This window comes from Nuphar pumila, chromosome 2 (assembly GCF_984573655.1).
Source record: "Nuphar pumila chromosome 2, dmNupPumi1.hap1.1, whole genome shotgun sequence".
Taxonomy (NCBI): Eukaryota; Viridiplantae; Streptophyta; class Magnoliopsida; order Nymphaeales; family Nymphaeaceae; genus Nuphar; species Nuphar pumila.
In genome coordinates, this window is record NC_143250.1 from 83,328,083 (window position 1) to 83,355,762 (window position 27,680).

Sequence of the window (27,680 nt, forward strand, 5' to 3'; positions counted from 1 at the left end):
GAAATTATTCATAGGCATGTGCTGTAGTGATGGACCTGGTCTAGTTTTTGAATGAAAGCAAAAGCTAAAGTTTTCGTTACAGTTTCTGCCCGTAAACAAAACAATATCCCTGCCCTTTTTTATTATTATGCTATGGTCAATCAAGATATCTAGATCAAGAAAATGATACCAAGAAATGAAAGCACTTGCAATGAACTTCACCATGCCTAGAATTATCCTTTAATGGATCTTATGTTTCTTATGAAACTCATTCTACCAAATGCCAAAATCTATTGGGAGCATGCAGGTAGGATTACATTGAAAAATTCATAGAATATGCTCATGGACTATCATTCCATTGGTGCAAAATTCCACATATTTAGGGAACTAATACTGTGACATTGCAAGTTTTAGACCTTGTGTACAACAAATTCAAAAAGATCAAATACTAAAGCTGGAAACAAATAAGATCATCATTTCTTTTCAAACCTACCACTAGATAGAATAAAGACGGACAAAAAAAATACTTACAGCACCATTTTTTCCTGCTGTCAGTGCTGCCTGGAATATAGTTTCCATTGCATCAGGCATCTCAGTGCTACCTATCAATCATAAAAACATTTGAATATCACACACTGGCTATAAATGGATAATAAAATAGATGGCCCGTCAGGAGGTGATGAATAACAATAAAAATTGTTAATTTACTCACTATCCATATCATGGAGAAAACTGGCTAAGTTTTCAGCTCGATCACAAGCAGCAATGAACCCTTGTTCAACCCTTGAGCAAACAAATGCTGGCCTGCTGAAGTCAATGGCCTCTGTGAATGATAAAGAAGAGCCCCCCTCCAGATCATGAGAACTACTAGAAGCAAGAAAACTGTGGGAGGAATCAGCATTTATAGTGGTGGCTGCCCATGACTTGCACACTCTAAGAGCTTCCTTCCATATAATCAATGCTACCAACTCAATTGAAAGGGCTTCTAAATGCAGCCCTGAATCAAGCTGCAAATTGTTCAACAATTAAGACTTTGACAAATACCAGTGCACTTAAGATGTTCATTATCACATTGAGCAAAACAGGAGACTAGATTAAATGAAAAAATCATTCACAAATCACAGGGAGCTTCATTCATATCACAATGCATAGATAAATCTCCCTTGGAAGACCTGAGCTGGTAAAAGGACAAACATCAATCAGGATATGGAAGCAAAACATGAAACTTTACTTGAAAGATTACTATATCTGATTTTCATTTTCATTTTCATTTGGAGATTAGAAACTGAATATGTGACATTTTAAAGCTTTTCTTTTCCCCCTTTATTTTTTAAGAATCTGTAAAATATAAATCAGCACCAATGAAAGGAAGAGCATCCTCACTGACCAAATAAATTGTAATCCCACAGTTTCTTAGCCAGAAGTTTTTTTCTTTTGGATTATTACCAACATGCCCATCAACGAATAAGGCCATTCTAATGCGAGCATTGTAGAAAATAAGAAATAGCCTTTAATTGTTTTTAGGATGAACAGATACTGGTCGCAGATTCGTAGGTCACAACACAAAGTAAAAGAACATGAAACCATGATCCAGGATCAAAGAATGGTCTTACTCTTGGAAGTGAATGGTAAATTGTTGCAGGTTGAAACAAATTCAAACAGCATGGTGACCATGACCTTAACATCAGCACAAATTGTGGAAGTGGTCTTCAAAAGAGTTAGTTGATCTTGAAATAAATGCCATGGATCTATAGCAAAAAGTGACTCAGGGGAGTCTGCTAACCTGCTTATCTCCAGGCTCTTACCAGGCTGGGAAGTCACACTGTTCATGTACCATATTGTGCATTCACATGTATACTTTTGCAAAGTCAACAGATATATGACAGAGGGTTATGGTGAGTTTCTACCTGCCTAGTGAACCTAGAGACCTGGTATGCAGGGGAACATGTTGTTGGTCACGACCCAAAATAATGAACTTGGTAACTTCTGTAAGGTGTAATGTAATAATTGTTCCAGGATTATAAAATACCAGCATTCCTTAACAAATGTGTCTATAGCCTACAGCTATGAAATAGAAAGTTTGAGATCATTCATTCCATGAGAGGACCGTAGGGCACATAGCTAATGAATTATCACCAACCTATAAGTCATACTGCTTCAACATGAAGTGTTGGATATGAAAATAAGCAGCAGATAGCATCTGCAGCTAGTTATCCAAGAAAGTGGTAAAAAAATATCTTTTTCAATCTTTAACGCACACAGATTCCTCACCTTTTCTTTTGCTAGTGCTGAAAGAGCATGTGCATGCTCATGTAATAACCTTAGCCTAGTTGAAGGATGCATTTGGAATGTTTGTGGTACTTCCCCCAAGTCATTAGAGGCTTGGACCATTGCCGATTGAACTGATCCATGGCTCCCCAAACTCTCAATTCCAGAGATAGAACCAGTAGACATTTCTCCAAATTGCAAAGGCATGTCTATTGCCTTTCCAGTCTTGGTAAGAGAACAATCAGCACACCTTGATTCAGACTGATCTTGTAAGGAAGCCATAAGGGAAGAAGATATAGACTCCATAGAAGCAATATTTGGATTAACCAGAACATAGTCACGTTCAATGCACTCCAAGGAGTCATTAACTGGAAAAGAACAAGTAAAAGGTGAATAGTAATATGGTTTTTCAATAATTTACATGATATCATAGCAGACATAAAAGAGAAGTTGCAAACCTTTAGTCGTGCTTGTGCTCAAAGGAACGTGGTCCATGGTTACAGTCCTCAGGCTATCAACAGTTAAAGATGCTAGCCAACCACCGCACTGGGATTGTTGAAGGCTACACTCTGCAGTATCAAGCATAATCCTCGAACTAATTTTAGTGTCTGCAGATTTCATCTTTATGTCATCAGACTGAGGATTGTTGTCGGATAAGACATGTTCCCTTGCTAATGTGTTTGTGGCATCATTAGTGAATGAGCAAGGAGCTAAAGGTGGATTCTCGTGTGTGTGAATGTAGCCACCCGATGTGCCTCTGGGCTCTTCATGAGAGGTAGAAGACAAGTCATCCGAAGAGAGTTCTTCACATTTAATTGGTTGCAGGTCTCCTGGCAAAGCAGTTGGATATCCAGAAACCACCATAGGACTGCCATATATGATGATAAATACAAGTTAACTTGAAATTTAACCACAGAGTTTCTTCAATAGCATATCAAACTCACATAGTTTAATCAATAGCATATCAAACTCCATACAACATTATCAGGACACATGGTGATGCATACTTACATTGGCTCAGCAAGGAACTTGTGATTGAAGAACTCCCCAAATGATAGCCTTTCCACTGGAAAACAGTAATCCATCATGAACAACTTTCAGATAAGCACTAGGAACAGGGGCATCTGGAAGTAGGTGTTTCCCTTTAAGACATTTCAATCAGGAACCTCCAATTTAGAAGGAATACAAGGGTGACAACCATTTCATAACTCATGAAAGAACCAGAAAATCATACAGCATAACAGAAAATAACTTCTAATGGCAAGTACTTGAGAAAGATACTCGTCCCTTATTAACCAGACAGAATGCAACTTGAGATACAGTTTCAGATCATGCAACATCATCATTGAATGGTAGAAATAAACATACTTTAGATGCATGTCAAACCTACACAAAACAGTAAAATACAATACTAATAAAAGTCAAATTAGTTATGATGCAGTACATGTAAGATCTGGGTTTTTTTCAAAAAATAAAAAATAAAATTTGGATCCACACATAACCCCCTACCCGTGTTTCTATTTAAACCCCCCCCAGGGGGGGGGGGGGGCTTTTTACAAATCGAAACCCCTCCCACGATGCCTCCCCTGTGCAACCCCCGACCCTCTCGCCGGCGCACCGGCACACATCGCCGGAGCCCCTCCTCACGCCGGCGGAACCCGACTCCCCTGCACGACCCGGAGCCCCCTCATCTTCGAGACCCCGATGGGATCCCCTCCCTGCTTCTCCCTTTTCTCTCTCCCCGACCCCGACTCTCTCCCCCTGTGCCCTCAACGCGCCCTCACTCCCCCCTCTTCTCTCTTCTGACGCCGAGCCACCTTCGTCGAAGGTCCTACTCGACGCCGACAACCCCTGAACTCCCAGGTATGAAGCCCCCCTCTTCCTACTTCTCTCCCTCTGTCCTATGTGGAGTCGCCGAAAACCACCTAGGGTGGTTTCCCCCACCATCTTCTCTGATTGGCGTCGGCAGGAGGGCATCGGCCCTCTTGCCCTCTCCCTCTTTTGAACTGACACAGGAGGGCAGCGCCCTCCTGTCCCCTTCTACTATTACAACAGTGGAGGGGCACTGCCCCTCCATATTTCTCCTAATTACGACAGTGGAGGGGCGCTGCCCCTCCCTGCTCTCCCTCCCTCTCTGTGTTAACGCCGATAGGAGGGCATCGACCCTCTTGCCCCTTTTCGTTCTCCATCAGGGAAGTACCGAAAAGGGCTCGACTTGAATCGAGCCCAGCTCTTTCCATTTAGGGACCGAGCCTAGGCTCGATCCCATCCTGAAAAGGGGCCCGACCAGGCCCAGCCTAACCACCGAGCACACCTCCTCAGCTCCCGTTGCACGGACCTGAGACTGCCCGTGGGCTGACCATTTCCTGCGACAGCAGCCCAACCAAGGCGGGAAGGCCCGACCAAGGTGGGCTCAGTTTTTATCAAGCCCAACTCGATCCCCACCTCCTGTCAGTCGAACTTAGCCAAGCCGAGCCCGGCTAACACCGGGCCCCAACTCGGCTCACCCCGATTTTAGACCCAGCTCAGCCTGATCAACTCGGATCAGGGACAGGTTCGACCCCCGCCACACAAGCATGACATATTTTATATAGCTTAAAAAGAGTTCCCTCATTTTTCTTTTGCAGTACGATAAAATACCTTTTAGCACAACCTATTGATGCAACGAACGTGACACGCGCACCAAGGCACCAACCCTTGAAGACCTATGCTCAGAATCGTCAGCGAGTTCGACCATCTTCGAAGTAGGAAAAAGTTTGTATACGAGGACAAATGACAGAATACTTCTAACTTATACGTGTATATATATATATATATATACTTTTAACTCAAGGATGCAATTTTGTGTATTCTTGTCCATTTAAAATTATGTCATTTACTGTAAAACCCAGAAAAGGGGGGGGGGTGGGTCAGGTCTGGACCCGATCCGGATCCATACCCGAGCCAGCCCTGCCCATCGAAAGGGCTTTCAGGGGATGGTCGTGGGCGACACATAGGGGGCAGCCCGCCCCCTGTGTCGTTATAAAAGGGCGAGGGAGGGGGAGGGGGAGGGGGAGGGGGAGGCATTCGAATCCTCTCCCCCGACTTTCTCTCTCTCTCTCTCTCTCTCTCTCTCTCTCTCTCTCTCTCTCTCTCTCTCTCTCTGCATCCCTCGCTCTCCTCTCCAGCGAGACCCACCAGCGACGTCTCTCTCTCCGAGAGTCCCAGGTAAGCCCTTCTCATGTCTTCTTCCCCCTCTTCCTCTACGTTCATCGGAAGGCCGGCAGGTGGCCCCTACCATGCCTTCCCCTTCTTCTTCTTCTTCTTCTTCTTCTTCTACCATCTCCTCTCTTCCCCCCCTTTTTTCTTCCTGTGTTCGCCGAAAGGCCGGCAAGTGGCCGGCGGCCATTACCGTGCCTTCCTCTTCTTTTCTTTTTGTCAGGCAAGGGGCTCCACTCCCTTGCCTTGGTTTCTTTCAACAGGCAAAGGGCAGAGCCCCCTGCCCTTATTTTTATCAGGTAGGGGGCGAGCCCCCCCCCCCCCCCCCCCCCCCGCGCCTGCTTATTTAATTTCCAATCAGGCAAGGGGCTCACCCCTTGCCTTTATTTCATTTATCGAGCAGGGGGGAAGGCAAGCCCCCTACCTTGCTATTTGAAACCGGTAAGGGCCTTTGGCCCTGCCCCATTCTTATTCAAAGCCAGCAGGGGCCAAAGGCCCCTGCTTCATTCTTTTTACGAAGCCAGCAGGGGCCTCCTTGCCCCTGCCTTGTTATTTTAAGAAAGCGGTAGGGGCCTTGCCCCTACCACTTGGACTTGTCCGACTGATTTGGGGGGGGGGGGGGGGTAAGGGAAGACCCTTGTTGCCTTTTTCCTTATTCATTTAAATGCATGCTAATAACGTACCTTTACAGCTTACGCAACGGAGCCTGTTCGCGCCCCGCAAACCAAACCGACAATCACTTATGTTCGCAGGCGACCTCTTTCTCGCAACACCCCGATGTAGGGAAAATTGCACAAGGACTTAATAACTGAACCAAGCTTAAATAATTAAAAGTCGAAAGAATTAAAATATATATTTACATATGTATAAGTATATAAGTATGCACTTAGCTCAAGGTCGCGGTTCCGCGATCCTTGTCCTTTGCTTTCGCATTTCTTGTTCCCTATCTGCCGTCGCGCTTTGCGCACAGGCTTTTACTTACGCATTTTTCTGCTTTCTGTCTTTAAATTTGCCGTCGCGCTTTGCGCCCAGACTTTTGTTTCTACATTTACTACTTTCTATCTTTTAGCTCAACGACGTGGTTTCGCGATCCTTGTCCTTTGCGTTCGCATTTCTTGTTCTTTGTCTGCCGTCGTGCTTTGCGCCCACGTTTTTGCTTTCGCATTTCCTGCTTTCTGTCTTTAAATTTACCATCGCGCTTCGCGCCCAGGCTCTTGTGTTTTTGCATTTCTGTTGTTTTTACCTTGCTATCGCACACACTATCCTGTAGCATTTCTTCGTACGGAGTTTCATAGTTTCAAACTCAGAGAATGTGCATAGGCTTGCACCTCTCTCGTGCCTGCGACCGAGGAATAGAAAGGTTTAAACTTTCAACCTCGATGATGGAAGGGGTCCTTTGTAAGAACCCTGATTCATCGATTGAATAGTTGTACAAATAACGCTGGAGGCTTTGGGTATTGCGCCATCACTACTGGTTTTCCCGAATCAAAGCGTTCGGAAGGAGTAGTTTTTCTACTATGTTTAGTATTTTTGGCGCAACTCGAGATTTCCCAAAATCTAGGACTCGAGCAAGCTTTTGAACGTAATTTTCTCATGCAAAATCTGCATTCACCGCTCATCGTTATTAGTGTCAAAATTTGCGTTGTATGTTGACACTACGATAACGAATGTGAGATTCGAGAAAATCGCATGCCATAAATTGGAACATGATATTGGTCATTTCAAAAGTTTAGAATGATGACATTATATCTTTGCAAATTATGTTGTTGAAGCTCCTATTGAGGACCTAGAACCCTTCCTCGTAACGTGCTCATAGACATACATGTCATGCGAGTAATACGACGGATGTTTGAGATGGTCATACGACCTCGACCAGTGCTATGAGCACATTGGTAAACCATATTACAGATTGATTGATTTTCGCCTTCACATGTAAGATGCTCGATTGAGTCAAAAGACCAGAGCATGTAGAATGGGTCGTTGGTTAAGTAACCTCTGACACACTCATTCGTTTCTTGTTGTCTGTCAAGGGAGAGGACAGATTGGTACACACACTTTGATGGACAGGTTGTTAACAATCATTCTACGAGCAAAGACTCGGTGTCCCCAGTCATCAGACTTAGGGGATGAGACTACCAGACATTATCCTAGGTGGTAGATCTTTTGGACTTCTGCAGAAGTAGGATGCATCCGTAGCCACGAATGCCTTTGGGGAATCCTCTCTCGGCTAATGACCGTCCTCTTAGGAGCAGACTCAACTAGTTATTCGGGTTATTCAAAATACATAGAATAACAGACGCCCGAACTAGTCTCAGTTGTTTTTACGAATCGCGTCTGTGCGTACCCGTAGGCCAGTTAATGATGAAACATAAAGTAACTTGTGCACTCTACCTAATAAGCATAGAATTGTTGTTTTGCTTAATGCTCAGTAATTTTCAATTCATTGTTAAATGCTTTGATATAATGTATAGCATGTGCTAGTTAGACTTTCACATATGCTATTAAACTGCTCATGTTAATTCAATAACTGCTTAGTTACTCATCATGCATAATTAATTGTTTATGCTTCTTTCATACATTTCTGTCTACTTGTGCACCTACTAGTTTTTCATGAAACTAACCCATTTTACGGGTACAAGTGATGATTAGATACTTAGCAGGCGATGGCGCGATTGCGAGATGTCTTCAGGATCCACTGTTACCACTCGCAGCTCTTGTCCTGATCGTTTTGAGTTTTTGTTACGGATTTCTTAAGGAAATCCAAATTTTGTACAACTTGAAACTGTTTATAATATTTGCAAGTTATGCCTTTGTCATTTGTGCGCTTTTAGCTAACGTACCCAAGATTGTCGACTTACCCTCTTTTCTTTTAAAGACATGTTTCCGCTGAATTTATAAATAAACTCTGAAAAGAAAAAGGATTCTCTAGTCTTCTAACCATTTTAAAAAAGGTTTACAAGTTCGAAATTTTTTAGGGCATTACATTTACTTTGCCATTGCGAGGTTACGTGCACAGGCTATTGCTTACATAATTTACTTAGTCGATGTACGGTTTGGTACATCATGCATTGCTTACACAATTTATTTAGCCGATGTACAGTTTCATACATCATGCATCACTTACGCAGTTTATTTAGCCCGATGTGCGGTTTCACACATCGAGTCCTGTTTTATGTTGTTACGTTGTTACGTGCATAAGCTACTACTTACGCAATTTATTCGACCGATGTACGATTTCATACATCATGCACTGCTTATGTAATTTATTTAGCCGATGTACGGTTGCGTACATCGTGCACCGCTTTTGCAGTTTATTTAGCTCGATATGTGGTTTTGCACATCAAGTCTTGCTTTATGTCATTTATATTGTCATCGCGATGTAATGTGCACATGCTTATGTTTTGATATACATATGTATTATATATACATATATAATAACTTTGTAAGGTACGTAGTTTTGTGTACTCCTGCATACCTTGCATTATGCTTGCTTTTAAAGACGTAGATTTGTGCATGCTCGCCAAGTCTTTAAAGAAAAAGGAAATTTCATGCAAGATTCCAATGTTTGTAATATGTGTTGTTTCGAAAAGCAAAAATGAATATCCAACAGTTGTGTAATATCACGCATTTCCACACTTAATCATTTTTAATTTTTATATTTTGTCAAAAATTTGGCAAAGTCTGGAAGAAAAATCGTTTGGGGCTCGGTTTTTAGACTGATGTCTTTGAGTTTGGGCTTGACCTAGGTTCCATCGACAAGGTCGTAACAAGCCAATCGAAGAGAGATAAAGAGTCTTAATTTGGACTTTTAAATTCAAGTGAAATTTGGGTTATTTTTGGGTGAAATTCAGAATTTGATATTTGTGTAATATGTCGTTGGATGCGTCTCGAAATTCTGAGCGCAACGATATTTTATTTTCCTGAATTTGAGTTTCGGTTGGCCCGGAAATCGCAGTTTTTCAAAAATTGAGCAGTTTGTCAAAATGGATCCGGGGTTGGATCTGATGCATATGATCCAAATTATTATGGGTTTGGATCTGATTCAAGACCCACTTCAATCTAGGCTTTAAAAGACTCCTAGAGTAATTAAACTAACTTTAGAAATTCAAATTTTATTTAATTAATTATTAAATAATTAATAAATAAATAATTTTATTAATTCTGAAAAATTGGTTTAGGGCTGAGTAGGACTTCTTAAAAGAGTCCTCCTACTTACCTAAGAAGGCTTAAGAAATATTAAGAGAGTTTTAAAAGAATTAGAAAGTTTTAGAAAAGTCAACATGGAGGATTTGGAAGATTTTTTAAAACAAGAGAGGAGTTTTAAGATTTTTAGAAACTCACCCTCTCCAGCCCATTTAGAAAGGGCTAGAGAAGGGGGGGGGGAGGGGGAGTCACCCCCCTTCACACTTTTTATATAAAAAAAAATGGGGAAATGAAAGAAAGAAAAGAGAAAGAGAGCGCAAGGAAGAGAAGAAAAGAGAGGAAGAAGAAGAGGGAGGAGCTTCTTTTCCAGCCCATCCGGTTTCTTCCACCATTGTTTCTCATTGTTTTCCAATTTTTGCAAAGGTACGGGTCTCCTCTTTTGGATTCAAGTGAGAAATCGAATGTCAGTTCGATTTTATGCAATATCTTGGATAAAAATCCATGGAAAACGTGTATGTGATGATTTTAAAAAAGAAATACATGGATCTTTTCCCCATGGTTGTATGCTTGATGTTTCTTTCCTCTTTCTATTAAATAAAATTATGTACATGTGATAACAGAATTTTATTTGGTGGTAGGAGTGGTTCTTCTAGAACCCTCTTTGATGAATATTGATTTTTTATAGTTGGATCATGCTATGGATTGAGTATATGCCTGAAAATATACGTAAAGCAATGTTGTATGCATGTATTTTTGAGGAAATTGAATATGCATGCCTTCTTGAATAAGTGTTCACAAATGAGCTAAATGTTCATGTTATATATATTTCTGAATATGCCTATGTTCAGATCTATTTGTATGCATATGTGAAGGTGATCATGTTTAAACATGCACATATGAGCCATGGATCTGTTAATGCATTCAAGTACAAATTTGATAATGTATAATACATGTTTTTCATTCATAAAACTATGCTTAGTTCATGCACTGTTTTATAGAAAAAGAGATCGGGTCACTTTGGACCCAATGTTTTTTTTGGGGACCTCACGGTCTGGCCGAACAGACCAGCCAAGCATGGCTCGGCTGGTCAGGTCTAGCCAGATCTGTCAAGGCATTGACAGATCTGCCAGGCCCGGCTGGACTGAGCCTAGCGGACCTGACAGAAAAAAATTGTCTTCTGTTAAACCCCCAGCCAACTGTCAGTTGGCTGGGTGCAGGCCGAGTTTTTACCCAGCCGACTGTCAGTCGGCTGGGCATGATTCAGAGGCATAATACAAAAAAAAAACAAAAAAATCTATATGGGCTCGTGCAGGGTCAATAGGCAGCCCAGCCGAGTTGGGCTCGGCTGGGCAATGCCCCTTTACCTGTGAATCTGGCAACACTTACCAAGTGCTGGCAAATTTCACCTGTAACATATATATATATATATATATATATATATATAAGCTTTTTGGGGTTGTGCCATGCCCTGATAGCACACACACAGGCCCGGGCCTGTGTATGGGCTGGCTCGGCTAACCCGGGGCTGGCAGGGACTGGCCAGACCCAGTCCAGCCCTTGGGCAGGACTGAGACAGGCCTGGCAATCCACTGGCAGGCCCGGCCTGGGTCTGCCCAGACTAGACCTAGCCGACCAGGGTCGGCTGGGCCTGTTTGGATCCCCAGCTGGGTGTAAACCCCTTCAAAAAAAAAAAAACGTACAGGTAGGTGCTGAAAATTTTTGTTTTCAGAAAAAAAAAATGCATATAAGCTGTGCATCTTTAAATTTCCAGATTTCACCCGTTGTGAGTGCTTCAGTTATGTGCATACTAGAAAGTGATTTCGCATGAATGCATTGTTATTTATAGATGTAACTTGTAAGTAATGTGCAAATCTTAAAATTTAGATTATGATTGCATATGTATATTTGCTTAAGTATCTAAATGCTTAGAGTGAATGCATGAATTACATGAAATTATGCATTTGACGTGAATTTGGGGTATTGAGTGGGAGTATGCAATGAATATGTATATTCAAAAGAAAACATTGCATTTACAGTTAATTATACACTTGATGAACTTATGCATTGATATGTGCATATTCAAAAAGAAGCATGCATTGACAGGGTATGTACACTTAAGAAAATTATGTTTTGATGTGAATATGTGTTTGCAAAGCAAGTATGCAATTGAGATGAGTACGTGTAATGAATGAAAGTATGCAGTTGATTTAAAGATGAGCATTAAATGAAAGCTTGTATTTGTCGCTAGCATATGAAATGAAATAAAACATGCGTATGAATATTTTTGTGGCATGTGCATAGTTAAAGATTTGCATATACGAATGTGCATTTGGAAGGCATGTAATTTATATATGGCATATTTATAAGGTTTTTGCATATGGTGCATCGATGATCAAAATAAATCATCGTAGGCCTATATTACACATGAGAAATATAGGAAAAATATAAGAATTAGAGCCTTGAGCTTTGGTTTGCTCTTTCTTTACTTGTTTTAAATGCATCACAAAAATCACATTAATAGTTTGTACTATATTGCATTGTTCTATACTTTTTCGTAGGCGATGGTCCCGTGATGGTTCTCGCAAGAGAATATGCGAGCTTTTGCCTTTATTTGTATGCTGAATCGAAAATTAAAGAATTGATTACTAGTAAACAAATAAAGATAAAAGAACAGTGTAATATACGTTCTGAGATCTCTCATCGTTAAAATGAGAATCTTAGAGTTTTGATTTTGGGGGACCACGAGGATAAAAAAAGCTCTGTGTGCTTTATTGATTACCCCTGAACCCGATATTGAGGTTCTTTCTCCTTGTCACGGTTTTAGGGAGAGTCCGTCACTTTACCTGGGGGTGGTGTGTAGACACAACAGTTGTTTTGGTATACCAAGAAAAGTGGCACTTGTGGATGGGTGGTCCTTGGTGTCACCGACATTAGATGGGTGGTCTAATATTCTGAAGGTTGGTTCGGTCGAGGGCTAAGTTTGAAACTCAATAATAAAATATAAATTGTATGCTAAGCTACATTGAGAACTTACTTGATCTCAGAGATTTTACCTGTTTGGTGTATCTGCGGGTAACGATAATTAAAAAGAGAAACTTAAATTGTGGGCATTTAATAGGGACATGCATATGAAAAGAAAGTTCTAATAAGAGGTAATAATTTATTCATGCATTGCACTGAAGCCATGCATATTCCTGCTATGCATTAGATCATGCATGTTTACATGTTCTCTTAACTGTTAAATATTGACGAATGCATAATGTTGTTACCTAATGCATGTTAAATTATTGTATTACTTAAATTGTGATCCATATTATTCCTTAAATGTTCCCTCACACTTAATAATTGTCTCTAATGCATGAATGCTTAATCGAATTATGAATTTGTCATAATTTCATACATCTAAGTTATTGCATGAATCTTATATGTATTTTTTATGCTCATTTATTTCATTAGAGGGATTCGTACACAAAATTCTTTGGATTTCTGACACCCCTACTTTTGTGGTTTCCGCAGCCGCAGAGGATCAGTGAAGCGACTCACTTCTGGGAGAGCTACGAGTGTCACACTTTTGCTAGACAATTTTCACATAGGGACAGCGTGACTCAGTTTTTCTTTCCTTACTTTTATGTCATTTAAATAATTCTGATATGTCTATTGCAATTATTGTTTAAACATTCTTTCTTTCATAATCAATAAATAATGTGTTGCTATGGTTTGAGTGATAAATGTAAGATCCCTTGTGGTTGGTTGAGTTATTCAATTGTGAGAGAAACTGTAAAGACCCCTGGGTCTCTGGGAATATTTTCGCAATTGATTTTATAAAAAAAAATTCCACACTTTTTCTTAGGTATGAGTTGGGGTCGTTATAGGTTGCTTATTCGCAACTAAGTCTTTCCCTCGACCCTGCGTAGCCCTAAGAGGTACGTACGGTCTTTTGTTTTGATATCCAAAAATGACTTGAATATCCCTGTCCTAAAGCACGAAAATTTGAGATTTCTCAATAAAGTTGGGTTTTTTTTCTAAGAAACCAATACCCCTCTCATCGTAGTGATACTATCGGACATGCACAGTATGTAAGTAATACGATGATTGGATGAAAGGTTTATGGTAATCTCGTAACGTGCAAATGCACGACGATAGAAAGAAAATCACATAAATGGTGATGATCGCTTTCACAGGAAAGATGTTCGAGTTGGTTTGGAAGGCCAGAGCATGTCGAATTAAATTAAAATGGCTACATCGTTTTTTTCGCAACACAATAAAGTTGGGGTTTCTTTCTGAGAAACCAATACCCCTCTCATCGTAGCGGTACTATCAGACATGCACGGCATGTTAGTACTTCGATGATTGGATGAGAGGTTTATGGTAACTTCGTAACGTGCAAAAGCAATATGATGGAAAGAAAATCACATAAATGGTGATGATCGCCTTCAAGGCAAGATGCTCGAGTTGGTTTGGAAGACTAGAGCATGTCTAATTAAATTAAAATGGCTACATCGTTTCTTTTGCAGCACAATAAAGTTGAGGTTTCTTTCTAAGAAACTAATACCCTTTTCATCGTAGCAGTACTATCAGACATGCATGGCATGTTACTACGATGATTGGATAAGAGGTTTATAATAACCTCGTAAAGTGCAAATGCACGATGATAAAAAAAAATCATATAAATGGTGATGATCGCCTTTACAGTCAAGATGCTCAAGCTGGTTTGAAAGACCAGAGCATGTAGAATGGGTCATCAGTTAAAATAAAACCTGACATACTCATTCATCTTTTTTAGTTTCGTCAAGAGAGAGGATGGGATGATACAAAAATTTTGATGAACAGGTTGTTAACAACTACACTCTCGAGCAAATGACTCGGTGTACCCAGTCATCGGAGTTAGGAGACTGGGCTAAAAAAATTTATCCTAGGTGGTAGGTCCCAATGACTTCTGCAAAAGTATGGATGCATCCCCTTAAACGAGTGGCCTCTGGAGAATTCTCTCCCGGTCATTGGTCGTCCCCTTAAGAGCAGACTCAGCTAGTTGTCTGAGGTATCAAAATACATATCATAACAAACCCTCGAGCAGTCTCAGTTGTTTCTATGCTTCTCTTGTGCGTACCCTCAGGACAGTTAATATCGAAACAAAGTTATCCTATTCAATTTTGCTTATTCTGAATTGCACATCACGAAATGGACAACGTATATGTTAGTCTTGTTCTGAATTGTTATATTAATGCAGATACTAGATTTTTATTAATCTAACCCGTTTCATGGGTACAAGTGATGATTAGGTCAAAACGGCAAACGATGACATATGATCTTGAGATGAGACTCCTTTCCTAACATTTCATACTTGAGGACATCTTTTGTAATTTAGTATAAGGGTTTCTTTGAAATTTCACTTTGTGTATAAACTCTAAAACCCCGTTTTGAATCTTTTTTGTTTGAATGAATGTACAGAGTTACAAATCCATTGTGTAAAGGAAGGTTCGCCTGTAATGCGCCCAAGGCCCGTCGACTTTTCATTTCAAATACTATTTTCCGCTTAACTACTATTTTAAAATCTGAAAAAAGAATGATTACAAAGCTTTCGAAATTTTCCTAAAAAGTTACAAGTCTGAGATTTTGGAGGTGTTAAGGTACATGTTCATTGACTAATGTTTGACCACACTCGATTAGTTCTAGAGCAGCGATATAGTAGAAATCCGCATCCATATTAAGCACCCATAGGTCCTTGGGTTGAATAAGATGGGTAAATGGATAGTTAGACCACCTTAACTAAGGGGTCCCTAATTTGAATCCAACTAGGGTCTCCTTTCCAGAATGCCAAACGGGAAATCAGGAAAAACTATATATAGCCTTTGGCTAGTGCTATTAGCATTCTGTTGTTAGATTGATCATCACAAGTTTCAGCTTGTTACAAGTGCTGACTTTTGTTTTGTCACTAAAATAATTGGATGTATATTATCAAAATTTCTCCTCGCATTGAAGAAGACAAGAAATAATTTAGGAGGCATTTGCCCAACTATAAAACTATCCACGAAACGATCTTATCAGAGATAAAACTATACATTATACAACTATATATGCATCACTCATCCTGACAATTGTTAGACAGCTAGACCAGGCAGAGTCAAACTATCTTAACCAAGGGGTCACTGATCTAAATCCCACCATCCCCACAGCTTGGCTATCAAAAGTGCATATATAAATAATATGCATATATATATATATATATATAGAGAGAGAGAGAGAGAGAGAGAATGTTAAAAAGTCCAATATAGTGTTTCTAGGCATAAAATATGAGCTTTAATGTTAACCGGGCAAGGCTGTTCATTGAAAGATCTTGCTCTACTAATCAGGAAGATTACCAAATGTAACTGTTTCACTTTCAGGCATAGTGCTCTTTAGTTGACATCTTCCTTCAATCAGGCCAAGTTAATATGACACATCACATCACCAAAGATTGGATGTTTGACATTCAACATCTATTTCATTAGATTATTAGGTACAAGAATGTTGCAATTTTGTTATAGGGAGTGTCGTCTATAAATTACTTCATGTCAATGCAACTAATACCACTACACCAGCAAGCAATGTCTCCATAATGAAGATGAATACTGACATTCATGTGATAAACTATGATGTGAGGAACAGATCTGCCAACTGTTAAATGGTCCAGCAAACAAAGACAATATGGACATGCACATCTTTCCTTGATTTTCACTTTCCATAGAAATTGAGGTCTACCACTCTTTCTTAAAATTGAAACTTCTTCCCTAGGTGCAAGTTGGAAAAAACATCACAACTGAGCTCATATACGCATGAATGCTTTGGCATCTGCATGATATAATTATCATTTTGTACTAAATCAGCCACCTCCCCTCCCAAATCCACACTAAACTTTATCCAGGAAAAAAACATGAGAAAATTAACTAAAACACACTGTTACAGCAATTAGCGCAATGAAAATATGGCACTGTTCATCCTACATCTCAACAAAAATAGAGCAACAGATTCCTTCTAAGGGGATTCAGTAAGATGAACAATCCTCATTAACCCCAAAACAGGGTTCGGCCAGGAAAGAAGATTATCCAAGTAGATTCATAAACACAAAGGGAAGGGAAAGTCCACTCCTATCATATAAAAAATTACATAACTAAGAAAATAAAATAGAAAAACAAGGATAACCATGCATAAATATGCAGACACTAACAGAACCATCTATCATCTTCTCTTAGTTGGTCATACTTCAATTAATTCCTAATAGAATCGTCATTAGATGCAAATTGCAAGAATTCTAATAGATGTTCAAAAACATAACTTTGCAAACTGATTTCAAGCTGTTATCATGGCTCCTCTTGTTCAATATACCACACTGTTCACAACATCATGAAGCACATTTTCTGTAAATTGCTGTCAATAAAATAATGTTTTTTAAAGAATGCTGTCAATAGAATTATGATTTTTTATATATCCATGAAGAGAAAAAATTTGATAAATGCAAGCATACAAGAAGCCTGACCCTCCCAATCCTTGCCCCAACCACAAACAAGTACAAGCAAAGCAAATAACAATCACATAAGCACACCTACACATATATATATGCAGGCAATGACCTTCATGCATGCAGAACTATATAAAACAGCAAATGGTGATCAGATACACCAAGGAAATGGGATAATGCCAGAAGTTGCAAATTTTCTGCCTATTGGATGACAACTCTGGTTCATTCGTAATCAAGGGTATTGGTAAGTATGGTTCATTCAATTGATCAGAAAGGGTGGACAATAATTAGCAATCAAGGGTGTGCAGTTACCTGGATTTCGACGTAAAAGACGTTTACACAGGTCAAGGCAATCAGGATGCAGCTGTCCAACATCTTTTGGAAATTGCAATTCTTTGAACATCAAAATGTTCTGGAAAAGCTGTGGAAAAGGAACTCTTATCAAGAACAGTTCACAGTATCCAAACACAGAATTCTGTGAACTAAACATGTTTTGAATCTAGAGGTTTATGATAACCTGGAACTGGTTATTCCCATCAAAAGGTGGTCTGCCTGTAACAAGTTGGAACAAAATTGCACCTACACTCCATAAGTCTGCCTGCAGGTGCTAATTGATGAGAAAACTATAGTGGTCAAAAGAAATCATAAAATGGGGGAGAAACAAGAATGTTTTCCACAACAAAAGCGCTATCATCTTACCTTTGCATCATACTTTTGAGACTGAATAATTTCTGGGGCCATATATAAAGGTGAACCACATAATGTGTCGGCCAGTCCCTGAGGTTTAAGGTACCTGCCCAAAAATCACCATCATTGGGTCAAGCTTCAGAAGGAAATGTCTGATATGACAAAACCCATTGAAAGGAAGCAACCAGAAAGCCAAATATGGCATCACTGGAAACAGGTGGAAATATGTTTTTAATATTTCATAAAGCATCTATAAAGTATGCATCATGGCTTCTTCCATAGTATATGAACCAAGGTTGTCTGTATCATACCGTATCGTATAATACGGTTCGATACGTATCATTACTATGAAGAAAATCAATATGATACACACTCATATTGCGATACGAGTGTGTATTGTATTTGTATCGTATATATCATACGATACGGGGTATATCGTACGATACAAGGTTTGCGCACTTAAAAAATGGTTGAATCATAATTTTTTTATTTTTGGATTTTAAAGACCTCTTGAGGGCCGACTCCCTCATTTGTGTAGAGGCCATTAGAGAGGTATTCACTGACTTTAGGACTCGTGAGAGCGATTTGGGGTCGATCCATGCGGAAGGGAGGGGGATTTTAAGATTTCATCAAGAGTGCATTTTCACCGTTTTTTCACTTAAGAAAGTGAGTTAAAGTAAAAAACCCATATTTTTGCTTCTTATTGAGCTTTTTTGGGAAAAGATGACATCAAATGATTCGGCATGACAATAGGGCACTCGAATAATGAGTGAAAACCGGTTGAAAATTGAGTGCAACTATTGTCGTACTGTTATTTTGGGTGGTATCGCTCGGTTGAAGCATCATTTAGCTGAGACATATATAAATGTTGTGGCTTGCACGTTAAGGACTTTGCCGGATGTCGTGAAATGGCAATGCCAACAATTACTTACTAGTTTGAAAAAAAAAAGACAAGAAAAAGAGATGAGTGAGACAAAAATGGAATATGTGCAGCCCTGGTAAGACGAAGATGAGCTCTCTATTTATGATCTTAGAGCCCTAGGAAGTTTTGCAACAAAGGAAAAATGTGTGGCTCGTGTTAGTAGTAATAGCGTCGCGAGCACAAAAAGAAGAGGAAGAGGGAGCTCTTCGAGAAGAGGTAGAGTCAGAGGCTCTGTTAGGAGTTTTTTCCTCCTAGTACTTGTAAAAATATCTTCAAAGATGTGCACTACAAGTACAAGCTTCACGAAGGGATACGTGTACAAAGACACACCAAGAACACTTGAATAAAAAGTACATAAAGATACAAAGAGAACACTTGAAATGCAAAAGATTGAATCTATTGAGCAAGGATGAGCACAAAGGCTCCCAAAAAGAATGAATACAATTAGAGGGGACACATCCCTATTTATAATACAAGAGGAGACCAAAAAGAGGGGGTCCAACGTCTCCCCCTCCTTTGACTAAAAGTCAAAAAGGTAAAAAAGAAAGAAAAAGGAAGAAAAGAGAAAAAGAAAAAGGAAAAAAAAAAGAAAAGAAGAAAAAAAAAAATGAAGAAAAGTTACATGCACAGTCACAAGTGTGAATATGCGTAAAATGAGAAATTACAGAAATGCCCCTAGAGCAAATATATATATATATATATAATATATGCATATGTATCCCTCTATATATATAAATATATGTATACATGATATAATTTAACACCACCCCCCTCAAACTTAGGGCGTGATGACCAAAAGTTTGCCAAGAAGAAAATAAAATCTGGGGGAACACAACGCCATTGTGAAAAAGCCTGCCAACTGGTATTCTGAAGTCACATAAGAAAGGTCTATGATTTTCTGCAAGTAGGTTTCTCTGACATAGTGGCAGTCCATCTCAATGTGCTTGGTACACTAATGAAAAGTGTGATTTTTAGCAATATAAATTGCACTTTTATTATCACAACACAGTCTTGTAGGTCCTTGGATTAGTACTCCCATATCCTTCAACAATTGATGAATCCACACAATCTCCATAGTCGTGGAGGTCATGGCTCGATATTCTGCTTCTATTGATGAAAGAGACACCTTCTATTGTTTCTTGTATCTCCATGAGTTCAGAGATTCACCTAGAAAAATACAAAAACCAATGGTGGAGTGACGGTTATTTGGGTCACCTCCCAAATCAGAGTCGGTATATGTAATCAATTCTAAGTTTGAAGACGAGAAAAGAAATACTCCCTTGTTTATTGTGCCCCTTATGTATCTGACAATACAAAGTACAACACTCATATGAACTGAAGTGGAGGCATGCTGAAATTGACTCACAGTATGCACGACATGAGATATGTCTGGCCATAAGCTGCTGATAGGGAGTAGGATTTTTCAAAGAAATCCCATCATCACCCTTTATTTTTTAGCCCACAACTTCAAGGGTCTCGCAAATCTTTTCATCTGTAATGTCCGACCTGTCAAGAATCTCGCAAGCCAGTTTAGTTTGAGACAAAAAATAATCTCTATGAGAGTAAGCAACCTTAATACCCCAAAAATATGTCAGATACTTTAAGTTTGATATTTCAAACCTTTCTTTTAGAGTGGATTTGATATTTCTGATTTCCTTAATATCACTGTCTGTTATTAGCATATCATCAACATATAACAATAAAAGTACAATTCCTGCATCAGACTTTTTGACAAAGAGAGCAGTATTAGTATAACAAGAATTAAATCCAGTTTCAACCATTACTTCATTAAATTGATCGTACCAAGCTTTTGGAGCTTGCTTTAAACCATACAAGGCTTTTCTAAGACGAAGAACTTTACCCTTTGATATATCCATGCCAAGGGGACCTCCATGTAGACTTTTTCGTTTAGGTCCTCATTCAGAAAGGCATTTTTAACATCTATTTGATATATGTTCCATTTTTTAAAAGATGCAGTAGTGATCAAACATCTTACAGTGACCATTCTTGCCACAGGAGCAAAGGTTTCTTCGTAATCAATACCATATTCCTGGTTATAACCTTTAGCTATCGGTCGGGCCTTATATCTTTCAAGAGTTTCATCACTCTTGGTCTTAACCTTAAAGACCCATCTACATCCTATTGTTTGTTTTTCTTCAAAAAGATTTTGAAATTCCCAAGTCTTGGCTCTGTTAAGGGCATAAAGTTCATTATCCATTGCATCTCTCCATTCTAATTTTTCTTTAGCTTTTTCAAAGTTTATGGGTTCTTCGTATGAGTGAATGGCACTAAGGCAAGCCCTATGTCTTGGGGAAAAAGATTCATAGGATATAAATCTGGAAGGGTTTCTCCTAGGTCTTTCAGTTCTTCGTAAGTTGTTATCTTGAGAGGGCTCACTAAAATCACTATATCTTTCTATCGCACTTCTAAACGTATTTCTATCTCTATGTGAGTATGTAATTGGTTGATTTACAGCTTCTTCTACTGGTTGAACAGACAGGGGAGCTTCACTGAAGAAATCTTCATTCCTATTTAGTAATTCAAATAAAAAGAAGTAATTAGCATTGTCGGGGAGGGTTGAGTCCTTCTCAAAAGCACTTTCATTTTCCAAAAAGGTGACGTTCCTTAAGACGTATAGTTTATCATTTTGAAATTCATAACACCTAAAACCTTTTTGTGTTTCTGAATAACCAAGAAAAGCACAAGGAATGGCTTTAGGAGATAACTTATCATTTTTATTGGTGAGAACGAAACATTTCTAGCCAAAGATTCGTAATATGTTATAATCGGGATCTTTTTTATATAAAACTTCAAAAGGAGATATCTGGCTTAAATTTTTAAATGGAAGACGATTTATAAGATAGACAGAGGCCAGGGCAGCTTCGACCCAATTTTTTTTTAGAATCTCTGAGAAATAAGTAGAGCCCTTGTAGTTTCAATAATATGTCGATGTTTTCGTCTGGCTAAGTCGTTTTGTTGAGGAGTTTTGGGGCAAGACCTTTGATGAATGATCTCATTACTCTCTATATAGTCTTTAAATTCATTTGAAAGGAATTCACCCCCTGAATCTGTTCTAAAGATTTATAACTTTCTATTGAATTGGGTTTCTATCATTACATGAAAATTCTTAAAGGTTGAAAAGACTTCATGCTTATGTTTTAGAAAGTATATCCAATTGTATCTTGAATAGTCATCAACATAAATAACATAATATGAAAACCCTCCCTTAGATACTTCAGTTGTGGGTTCCTATACATCTGAATGCACAATTTCAAAAGGTTTTGTTGAAAACATAGATCTTGAGCCAAAAGGTAAGCTTCTCATTTTTTTCCAGAATACAATCATTACAACTGAAAATTTCTTTACATAATACAACAACAACAACTATGCCTTCATCCAAAAACAATTGGGGTCGGCGATATGAACCAAAAAAGAAAATCATTATGGGTCTTCTACATGAATCCTTCTCCTCCAATCATTTTTATCCAATGCCATATCCTCGGTGAGGTTCAAAGCATTCATATCCTTTCCTATCATCTCCATCCAAGTCTTTCTAGGCCTACCCCGACCTCTTTTAACTAATATATTTTCCCATTTCTCCATCCTTCTAACTGGAGCATCATTAGGCCTTCGCCGAATATGTCCAAACCACTGTAAACGATTCTCTCTCATCTTATTTTCAATGGGTGCAACGCCTACCTTCTTATGTATCTCCTCGTTTTGAATCTTATCTTTTATTGTATTTCCACACATCCATCTAACCATATGCATCTCAGCTACACTCATTTTTTGAATATGATGACTTTTGGCGGCCCAACATTCCATACCATATAGTAAAGCGGGCCTAATAGTCGTTCTATAAAACTTTCCCTTCAACCGCAATGGCATTCTACGATCGCACAACACTCCAGTTGCACTTCGCCATTTCATCCACCCAACCTTTATCCTATGATTTATATCTCCATCAATTTCTCCATACTTTTGAATGATAGATCCCAAATATTTGAAACAATCATCCATCGGTATTTCTTGCTCACCAAGCTTTACTACACTCCCATCACTACTTTGTTGCTTACTAAACTGACATTTCATATACTATGTCTTACTCTTACTCAACTTAAAACCTCTTGCTTCCAATGTCTGTCTCCATAATTCTAACTTAGTATTAACCCCAGCTCTAGACTCATCAATCAAAACAATATCATCAGCAAACAACATACACCACGACACATTTTCTTGAATTGATCTCGTAAGCTCATCCATCACTATAGCAAATAGGAAAGGGCTTAAAGCAGATCCTTGATGTAACCCAACCGTTATAGGAAAATTGCTTGTCACCCCTCCACAAGTGCGGACATTGGTTACTATTCCTTCATACATATCTTTAATTATACTAATGTACTTGAGAGAAACACTTTTCTTCATCATTGTCCACCAGAGAACGTCCCTAGGTACTCTATCGTATGCCTTCTTCAAAACAATAAAAATCATATGTAAATCTTTGTTCCTCTCTCTATTTCTCTCAATAAGTTGTCTAAGAAGATGTATAGCTTCCATAGCTGATCTTCCAGGCATAAAACCAAATTGATTCTCCGATATCATGACAACCTTCATCAACCTAGACTCAATCACCCTCTCCCAAAGTTTCATAGTATGACTCATGAGTTTTATACCACGATAATTTGTGCAATCTTGTATATCACCCTTATTCTTATATAGAGGCACCAAAGTACTCTTCCTCCACTCATTAGGCATCTTATTTGTCCGCCAAATCTTGTTAAAAAGATTTGTCAACCATTCTAAACCTTTCTCTCCCAAGCATTTTCAAGCCTCGATAGGTATACCATTTGGGCCAACTGCCCTTTTTTATTTCATTTTCTTCAAAGCCTCTACAATTTCTTTCTTTTGAATCTTGCGCATGAAGTCACGATTCATCTCATAAAAAAGAACGGAGAAGTCTCCAAGATCCTGAGCATGACTTCCATTAAATAGCTTATCAAAATAATTTTTCCATCTCTCCTTAATCTCCTCATCTTTGACTAAAACCCTTTGTGTTTCATCTTTGATACATCTAACCATACCGAGATCCCTCGATTTCCTATCTCTCATCTTTGCAAGCCTATAAATATCTTTTTTGCCCTCTTTGGTATCCAACTTGTCATAAACCTCCGTTATATACCTTATCCCTCGCGTTTTGAACTACTTTTTTAGCTTCCTTCTTTGCTATCATATATTTCTTCAAAGCCTCTACAATTTCTTTCTTTTGAATCTTGCGCATGAAGTCACGATTCATCTCATAAAAAAGAACAGAGAAGTCTCCAAGATCCTGAGCATGACTTCCATTAAATAGCTTATCAAAATAATTTTTCCATCTCTCCTTAATCTCCTCATCTTTGACTAAAACCCTTTGTGTTTCATCTTTGATACATCTAACCATACCGAGATCCCTCGATTTCCTATCTCTCATCTTTGCAAGCCTATAAATATCTTTTTTGCCCTCTTTGGTATCCAACTTGTCATAAACCTCCGTTATATACCTTATCCCTCGCGTTTTGAACTATTTTTTTAGCTTCCTTCTTTGCTATCATATATTTCTCCAAATTCTCATTATCACGATTCTTAGATTTCTTTAACACTCTCTTTTAACCTTAATAGCTAATTTGACATCCTTGTTCCACCATGATGTATCCTTACCTAGTGGTGCACCGCCTTTAGACTCACACAATACCTCCTTAGCCACCTTTCTCATGCCACCTGCTATCTTATTCCACATTGATTCTGAATCCTCCTCGAGGCACCAATCAGCTTCCTTAAGTACCTGCTCTACAAACATGTGAAAATGTCTACGAAGAGACTGAAATTCCACTAGAGGGGGGGTGAATAGTGAAATATGATAATGATCGATAAAATAAAATAATTAAGCAATAAGGCACAACACATAAAACACAGAAGTTATACTGGTTCGGTCAATATCCAGACCTACATCCAGTCCCCAAGCAAACCACTTGAGATTCCACTATAACATCCGAGTTACCGGATAAATATTACAACACCCTCTTCCCAAGAGGTCTTCTTCTCTCAACAGAGAAGGGCAACACCCTCTTCCCAAGAGGTCTTCTTCTCTCAACAGAGAAGGGCAACACCCTCTTTCACAGAGGTCTACTTCTTTAAACAAAGAAGGAGTACAGTAAATAAACAGAGTTACAATACTTCTTATAGAGCCTTCAGAATGATATGAATGCACGAATGAAGGATTCTAAGAATGTTCTGTTTGTCACTCAGAGGATACTCTTTGTCAAAGAGCTGGACTTGACTTTTTCTCTTTTCTTTCTTTTTCTTTTTCTCTTTCTTTTTCAAGGCTCTCTTTTCAAATCACGAATAGAATATTTTTCTCTTTGTAAGCTCACACGTCTATTTCATTCCTCTTGTTTGAATAGTTTATGTGTGTGTGTTTATATAGCTTATAAAAAGTAGTCGTTACATTTTGGAATTGTAACTTTTTGAAATATGAAATGTTATGTCTTTTCAAAAATATCTTTTAGAGAAGATCGAGAATGCCTTTTTCCAAAAGAGTAAGATAGAGGGTACACTAGTCGTTGTAGTGTTTTAGGTAATACATATTTTATGTAAAAAGTCTATTTCTTACAATAGTACATTTGAACGTTGGGTTGTAGTTTTGTCTTTATTCTAATTAATGATTTGAGGTACATTAGTACTTCTTTACTTTAAATGAGTGTAAGTACTATGAGTGCTTTGAGATATTTATTTGTACATAGTCATGTCAAGTGTATTCTTTATGTAGTGTATTTCAAAGTCTCCAGAGAGAATGAGGACCAAAAAGAAGGTCGACATTCTTTGGGAAGGATATTTAGAAAGGATTTGTTACAGAAGGCATTTAATGCTTTGTAGAGAGAATGATGACTTCAAGTAAGTCGACATTCTATGGTTATGAGAAAAAGTAACTATAGTTCTTTTAAAACCATATTTTATTTGTTTTTCTTATGTGTAGCCGATTTATGTTTTTGTCTTCTTTTTGTATTTAAGAAACATTTCATTAGAGAAGATAACTAAGGTCTTTTCAAAAACATATTTTATTTGTTTTTCTTATGTAGTCGATATTATGTTTTTGTCTTCTTCTTATATTAAAAAAATATTTCATTAAAGAAGATAACTAAAGTCTTTTCAAAAACATATTTTATTTGTTTTCTCCATGTAGTCGATGTTATGTTTTTGTCTTTTTCCTACATTCCTTTTTTTTTTCATGTTGTCTTGTATATAGTGTAAGGTACAATGATTATATGACAAAAAGTCTTTTTCATAAAAGGTTGTAAGAAGGTACAATTATTATATGACAAAATATCTTTTTCATAAAAGGTTGTAAGAAGGTACACTTATTGGTTTTAAAAAAAAAGAAGCTTTTTGAAACTATCGTATACTTTTATGATATAGTATGTATGAATGAGTATGTAATATGCAAAATGCAAGTTCCTGAAGGTTCTGTTACATATGACTCTAAAGAAGAAAAAAATCTTCAACTTGAGGTAGCCGATTTCTTCATTTGAACTTTAGGAAAGCATGGCTCATCAAGCTTTTTCTTCAAGGAGTATGATTGCACCATAGTTGTACTTGAACAGGAAGTCTCCATCCTTATTGGGTGAGATATCCTTGCATCAAATACTCGTTAGATTTAAGGCAAAACATATTTAGTCATAATATAACATTATTTCAAGAGAACATATTATCATATCATACAAAATTAAATAAGACAGTGTATCATATTATGTGACATCAAAACCGAGTTTCTCAACAGAGACAATACGCATACAAGCACAAATACTTTGCACAAAGGCACTCTTACAACACTTAACAAAATATGCAAAAAGCGTAAAAGTAGCAAACATGCACTAAGGCATGTATTTTATAGAAAAGAGCAAATGCTTGAGACTCTCAAGCTTATCAAGTAACAAGGGGGAACACCCCTATTTATACAAAAGCAAATAGGTGCAAAGGGGGGCTCCCAAAGGAGTCGTTGGGAAGCTCCCAACGGTCACATTTGTGACCGTTGGGGGCTCCCCAACGACTCTATTGGGGGACCCCCAATGCACCTTTATGAAAAGAAAAAATAAAAATAAAAATAAGAAAAAAGAAATACAAAAAATAAAGAAGGAAAATACAACATATTCCAAATGGAATATGCGCAAGATAGGAAATTACAAGAATACCCTTTTTGGGTAAAAAAATAAAATAAAATATATATAAATATATATACTTATATATAGAGAGAGATACGTATACATATAGTATATATATGTATATGTATCTCTATGTATATAAGTATATATATTTATACTTACAACAATGGTTTTGGAGATACATTTTAACACCCCCCCTCAAACTTACGATGCAATAACCGCAAGTTTGTCAAGAAGGAAATGAAATCTGGGCGAACATAGTGCTTTTGTGAAGAAGTCTGCAAGTTGATACTCAGACGTCACGTATGGTAGATCAATGACCTTCTTCAAGTATTCTTCTCTGACATAATGGCAGTTCATTTCTATATGCTTTGTTCGCTCGTGAAAGGTGTGGTTCTTGGCAATATAAATTGCACTTTTATTGTCACAGCATAGCTTTGTTGGTTCTCTGATAAACACTCTCATATCTTCCAAAAGGCGTCGAATCTATACAATTTTCATAGAGGTAGATGTCATGGCTCTATATTCGGCTTCAGTGGACGACAAAGAGACCTTCTGTTGCTTTTTACATCGCCATTAGGTCAAAGACTCACCTAAAAAAACACAAAAGCCAGTGGTGGAGTGACGGTTACTAGGGTTACCTCCCCAATCTGAGTCAGTATAAGCAAGTAATTTTAATTCAGAAGAAGAACATAGAAATACTTCCTTATTCACTGTGCCCTTCAAGTATCTGATGATGCGAAGAACAACAGTCATATGAACGGTTGTGGGAGCGTGCTGAAACTGACTGGCGATG

The 27,680-nt window shown here is 38.3% G+C and overlaps 1 protein-coding gene across 1 annotated transcript in view; it reads right to left on the minus strand.

Moving 5' to 3' along the window:
- LOC149845874 (serine/threonine-protein kinase ATG1a-like) overlaps positions 1–27,680 on the minus strand; it is a 95,701-nt gene that overhangs the window by 730 nt on the left and 67,291 nt on the right. The window contains exons 5-12 of the mRNA XM_089996058.1: positions 17,783–17,876; positions 17,601–17,681; positions 17,396–17,504; positions 3,259–3,313; positions 2,706–3,115; positions 2,251–2,615; positions 692–986; positions 511–581 (exon numbers count right to left, since the gene is read on the minus strand). Coding sequence (XP_089852184.1) covers positions 511–581; positions 692–986; positions 2,251–2,615; positions 2,706–3,115; positions 3,259–3,313; positions 17,396–17,504; positions 17,601–17,681; positions 17,783–17,876 — 1,480 coding nt within the window. The remainder of the gene's footprint in view (positions 1–510; positions 582–691; positions 987–2,250; positions 2,616–2,705; positions 3,116–3,258; positions 3,314–17,395; positions 17,505–17,600; positions 17,682–17,782; positions 17,877–27,680) is intronic.